Source organism: Clupea harengus, chromosome 24 (assembly GCF_900700415.2).
Source record: "Clupea harengus chromosome 24, Ch_v2.0.2, whole genome shotgun sequence".
Lineage (NCBI taxonomy): Eukaryota > Metazoa > Chordata > Actinopteri > Clupeiformes > Clupeidae > Clupea > Clupea harengus.
Window position 1 is genome coordinate 10015932 of NC_045175.1, and position 6345 is coordinate 10022276.

The 6345-nt window shown below is 43.1% G+C and overlaps 1 protein-coding gene across 1 annotated transcript; it reads left to right on the forward strand.

Moving 5' to 3' along the window:
• Positions 1–216: 216 nt before the first annotated feature.
• otx2a (orthodenticle homeobox 2a) lies at positions 217–5840 on the forward strand. The gene is made up of 4 exons (XM_012838018.3): positions 217–873; positions 2634–2812; positions 3127–3278; positions 4163–5840. The coding sequence occupies exons 2-4, from the start codon at positions 2722–2724 to the stop codon at positions 4997–4999; spliced, it is 1080 nt and encodes a 359-aa protein (XP_012693472.1). The 5' UTR covers positions 217–873; positions 2634–2721; the 3' UTR covers positions 5000–5840.
• The last annotated feature ends 505 nt before the right edge of the window (positions 5841–6345 follow it).

Here is a 6345-nt window from a genome sequence, read left to right on the forward strand (position 1 = left end):
TAATTTATGCCTCAACCCCAGATTAAAGGGGTAAACATTCAATGCATCCAATTATGGGCAACTGTGATAACTGATCTCATTTTAAATTCAATTATAATTTTTGTACACATGCATCCTCACTTTGTGAGTTAGTTTGACAAGCCAGACATTTTGGGCCATGTTTTGCAACTGGTATACGTTTGAAACACATTAATAGGTCATCTGTTTCAAGAGGGAACAAGCTCCAGCTCAGTCTACCCACATGATTATATTAAAGTGCATAGAAATAAATCTGTGATTTCGACCAGAATTGTGTTAGGCATACTGCAAAAATGTTTACAAACATTTCACTTTGCAATTCACAAACTGCGCGCCTCAACTTGCGGTGGAAGTTTATTTCTCCCCTTAACTGATTGGGAGGGGTTACAAGTACCGTCTGTTCTGTGATTGGCTGCTCCTACCGCCTGTGGGGAAGCACAAGCGCTCGGATTGGGTGGAAGGGGCGGTGCCGCAGGTATCCTTCGCGCTTAGAAGGGCAGGGCAGCGTCAGAATGATCAATCTCCATCCGTCAACATTAGCCATCAACTTTACAGAGAGGGATATGCGAAGATAATGAACTTAATTCGTTTGCTTGCTCGCAGCACACGCCGTTTGATTGAGTACCACCTTTAAATTGGAGTTAAAATACGTCCGAGTTGAGTGATTGCTGGAAGCGAACGCGAGGAATTAAATAGTTTATTTTTTTCCTTTTTCTTTTTTTTTTGCGTACGTGTATGTCTTAGGAGTGCGCGTCCACTTCAAGACCCTATTGTGGATACTGTCAATACGTTGGATTTTGCCCCATCAAGACTAAAAAAGAAGAGAGGGGGAAAAACTGGGAGAAAATTCTGAAGGTAAATATAACCATTTAGTCACTATAATATTCTCTGATCTGTAATGCATTGCTTTACTGGTTGCAGTGGTGTTGCAAGATTGTTTCGGTGTTGATTTTAAAAATGGTTTAAATTATACAACCTAACATATGTTAGTAATGTTCATGTCTCAAATCTGATCGATGATTCGAGGTTAATTCAATAGCATCTGTGATATTCTACAGTTAAACTCGAATGTCCATAATTCAGACAACTTCATTAATCCAACGAACGATATGCGTCTCTCGTTGTGCTTAAACACCCTTATTTAATCGTATACCCTTTCTGATTCTACATTAATTGTGCACTGACAATTAGCGCAGGAGGTAGTAGTTCTTATCTATTAATATCACCGATAAAGCCTGTTCTCGTCAATGGGGTCCCCGTGGGTCCAATCTGAATGGCTAAAGAAGTCATTTGCACAGAGTTTGCGGTCATTTGCATCTGGCTACACTGTCCTACGGGGATGGAAATACAGTGAAGTACTTAAAGTGATAGATAGATAAATAGATAGATAAATTGATATATAGATATATTACTTTATTGATTCCTAAAGGGAAATTGCAGCGTTTAAAGTGTTTAAAGGTTTACAGTTAAAGTTAAATCGCAGTGTTTTAGGTGTTTAAAATCCTTGTGTTTATCGCGGCGCGACAGGGGACTAATGAGCGGTCTTATCAGCAAAGGGCTGAATTGAGAAAGGCCCGCGGAGCTGGTTGCCGATTCTCTTTTCCTAATTCTGTCGTATTGTTACAATGCTACATGCTGCGGTGGAGTTAATTACCAGGCATAATGATGAGCAACAAAAAAATGTCCTCTTTTGTGTCTTTTCACCGTTTCGCCGTCAATATCTCGGGGTTGCAGGGATTTTAGGGCATGAGATAAATTGCTTGCAACACAAATACTTCTGTTTCATGGAATAGTTGGATGAAAGTACCACCAATAGTAACAATAATGGTAATAATAATAATAATGGTAATAGTAATATTAATAATATTTGATTAAAGAAGGTGCACGAATAGACTCCTAATTGCCATTAAACGACTACACATCACCACGGATGATGAGACATGAGAGGACGCGCAATATTCACACTTTGTCTGTGCATAATTAATTGTGGTTGTTTCTGTCTCAAGTAGGTAATCATAGTAGTAGCCTAACTTCACGACCCGTTCGAGAAGTCGTTAGCTTTGATCTTCAGACTATTAATCAAAAGGCGTTTCATTAAGTTAACTGCGCCATCAAGTACAAGACGCAAGCGGGAAGGTGTGGATAGCTTGAGTACTTCAGTATGTTTGTCCCTATTAAAGATCAATGTAGAGGGTTTTATTCTGAAAAATCTAAAATATTAACGTCCAGAAGTTGAAATGATGGATTACATGAATAAAACACAGTCTTTACAACAGAGAAGAAGTTAACTCATGATGTAAGAGGAGCGCTCTTGGCTAGGTCTCTCCACTTGAGCTGTTGGCCGCCATTTCGTTGACACTCGGCCTTCAGAAAGTCTCCAGCTGGCTACCGTTGCTCATTTTCTTAAAGCAAAATCGTGTCTGTAATGAGCCTAAATTTCACAAGTGATCTGGTTCGCGGGTTGACCAGGCCTAGTCATTTTCAGTAAATCAACTTCCATCCTGTGACATGTTTTGTTTTGTAAGGCTCTCGCTTGTCAATCAAACACTATTTAGTTCGAAAAATTATGAAATAACATTTTGCTGACATTTCTACTACTTCTCTTCCTCCCACAGCTACACCGAGTGCGTTCCCCAATACAGCCGTAGGGGGAACCGAACCTTTCATTGAAAAACACGGTGCACCCCTTGTAAAGCTTCTAGCATGATGTCATACCTCAAGCAAGGCCCATACGGCATGAATGGCCTGGGGCTCGGGGGCACTATGGACCTGCTACATCCGTCTGTCTACCCGGGTAAGCACACGGAACTTTCTTGACCTTTAAAACGCATGCCTCGACCAACCCTCCTTGAGAGGTCCACACACAATTACTCTTTTTAAAGGCAGTTTTCTGCTTAAACACATCACAGCGAGTATTTGCAAATGCACAGTGCAGAATGTATTTGTTGGTGCGTCAAGTTGAAATGGATTTCCTGCTAGGCAAATTAACAGCGTTCTTTATTTGCAAATGACGTACATGATTTACTGGTCTATCCACCGCATGGTCATTTCACGCGATGCTGCACTTTGAGGTGAAAATTAAAGTGCTATCTTCATTGTGTTCAACAGCCCATCCGCGGAAGCAGCGACGGGAGAGAACTACTTTTACGCGCACGCAATTGGACATTTTGGAGTCTCTCTTTGGCAAAACACGCTACCCGGACATCTTCATGAGGGAGGAGGTGGCGCTGAAAATTAATTTACCGGAGTCACGAGTGCAGGTACGTGCCACTTCATTTGGACTTTGAAAGACAAGGATTTAATATAAATAATATATATAAATTAACAATGCTAAGTCGATCGGTGCACCGAAGCAGTTAGAATTAAATGGTTGGCTTTGCATACTACAATTAAGATGTGTGTTTCTAAACTAAGAGCCGTTAGACACACAGCAAGGGCCCTTACAGAGTGTCAAAGTAAAATCCTAAAGAATTTAAGTCTTCCAGGAAATTTCAATGACCTTAAGTTCCCACATTGGCACATATCTTGAAGATAATATGACTAGATACACATTTTTAGAGAAATTTAATTCTGTCAAAGGGAAAACGGTTGCAGGAATGAGTCATGCAGTACCATTTATTACATATATAATAAGTTATATAATAATTTACATTTATAAATCTCTTAATACTGTTGAGTATGTTTGAAACCAGTGACTTCTTGTCAACAATTGAATTACTCTAGAGTGGTTCCATGTGTTTTTGCGCACAGGACATGTTACTGGCATTACAGTATTACTCTACCACTCCACAGACTTGTCTGCCAATTACCTTTCGTAGCATAAAGCTCAGTGTACCTGTGGTAATGCAAGGTGCACTACCAGTGGGGTCAAACACATTCCTCTCCCAAAAGAGCACACTTAATAATAAGTGTCCTCTCCCAAAAGAGCACCCTTAAGTGTCCTATGCCAAAAGAGCACCCTTAATAATAAGTGTCCCATGCCAAAAGAGCACCCTTAATAATAAGTGTCCCATGCCAAAAGAGCACCCTTAATAATAAGTGTCCCATGCCAAAAGAGTAACCATAGTAATAAGTGTCCCATGCCAAAAGCGTAACCATGTGAGGTCATTAAATCTGAGCGCTTCTCCTTTCCTTCTTGGTCCAGGTGTGGTTCAAGAACCGACGAGCCAAGTGTCGCCAGCAAGCGCAGGCGGGAAACAACTCCAAGGTCCGACCGGCCAAGAAGAAGCCCTCCCCATCCAGGGAGAGTCCAGGCTCGGAGAGCAGCGGCCAGTTCACCCCGCCGGCTGTCTCCAGCAACGGCTCCTCTTCCTCCTCCTCCTCTTCCTCCGGCTCGACCGGGGCTCACCCATCTGGCCTGGGCTCGGCGACCTCAGGCGCCACCCCGGTGTCGGCCATCTGGAGCCCGGCGCCCATCTCTCCTCTCCCGGCACCCCCCTCCGTCCCGGACTCGGCGCCCCCCACCAGCGCGTCCTGCATGCAGAGGCCTGGGTCTGGTTCCAACGGGACCCCCGCCTACCCGGTGTCCTACAGCCAGACCCCCGCGTACAGCCAGGGGTACTCTGCAGCAGCCGCCGCTGCCTCAGGGTCCTACTTCGGGGGCATGGACCCCGGATCGTACTTGGCCCCCATGCATTCTCACCACCACCCACATGCTGCCCACCACCCCCACACCGCACACCCCCAGCTGGGCTCCATGTCAAGCTCCAGCATGTCTAGCCACCACCCACACCACCACATAGGGCAGAGCTCGGGCCACCATCACCCTCATCATCCACACCATGCCCACCACCACCAGGGCTATGGCAGCAGTGGCTTAGGATTTGGCTCCACAGACTGTTTGGACTACAAGGAGCAGACGACAACGGCCGCTGCCGCTGCTGCCGCAGCCGCCGCATCGTCATGGAAACTGAACTTCAGCTCAGCCGCGGACTGCTTGGACTACAAGGACCAAGCCTCGTGGAGATTTCAGGTTTTGTGAGGAGCGATTGCGACCCTCCGGAAAGTCGACGGACAGAACGTCGTTTGTTGAGTTTGGCAGAGAGAGAGAGAAAGAGAGAGCGAGAGAGAAGAAAAAAAGTTTGTGACGTTTGATCGTGACTAAAGTATTATGGTAGGAAGAAGTAAAACGTATCAGGACTGCACCCTTCCTCTTTTTTCCCTTTTATTTTAGTTTTCAAATCGGAAACTTTAAATAACAAAATGTGAAAAAAAAGTTCAATTCATTCTGCAAATGGCCAGTTCCTGTAAGACACAAAGCCTACCCCGAAATATCCTCAAAATATAGGCTGTAAAGCAAAACATTCAAATGGATTAATTCGAATGGAGGCCGGTGAATGAATCAAAACGGAATGTACCAGTTGAAATGTAGCCTTTCAGTACATTCAAAAACACTTTTAAAGGAAACGAAAAAAAAAATCGAATTTCATGTGTTGCTCCGTCCTCCGTGTAGTGACTCATCAATTAGATGAGGAGTTTTATAGCCCATGGCCATTTTTAATCTCTTAAAACAATAGCTCAAGATGCTGCAGATGTTTGTATGTAGGCCTTATGTAATTAAATTTAAGTTATGTCAGCTCAGCTTCCACGTCAAACTACGGACATCCAAACTGATGTGATAATTGTTTTCATTCCTGGGACTAAAGTCAATATCGCAGCACTTGAGGTTCTTGTCAATGAAGTGAATGGTTCTGTGCTTCTGTCTGCGAGAGGAAAATGTGAATATGACATGCAATGAAATCTTCCCTGTAAAAAGTTGAGATGCTTGAGGCGAACGCCTTGGCATACATGTTTGTTTTTTTAAATAAAATATGGTGAAAGTCGTTTTAAAATGGAGTGTGTTCTTATTTTTTTTTTAACCAAACATTACCGTGATGTGTGAATTTATGGGATAACGAGGTATGGGTCAATCAACTCTTTTTAGTTGACCGCTTCCTAGGTAATTATAAACCAATGGTTGCAAACCAGATGTAGCCTACGTCAACTTCAACGAGTGCAAAACATAACAGGGAGTACGTACAGGGAGAACTGTGCTTCTCCCTTTTTATTTATAAAAATCCTATGCATTAGTGTGGGACATAAGCATTGCAGGGGGATATGTTGTAGTGTAACACATCTTTTTATTTGATATTTTTGCCTTGCGCACAACTGTGAGCTTCCCTGTAAGCCAAAATTGTGTAAAAATGAACCTACATCCATAAGCAGCACGGCACAGCACCTGAAAAACATTAGCAACAAACAAGTGTAACGACCGTTATTATCAGCTAACTTTCGATTCTCGTAATCAACGTTTAAGTTGGCAAATGTAACATATTCGTGTCCATCAGA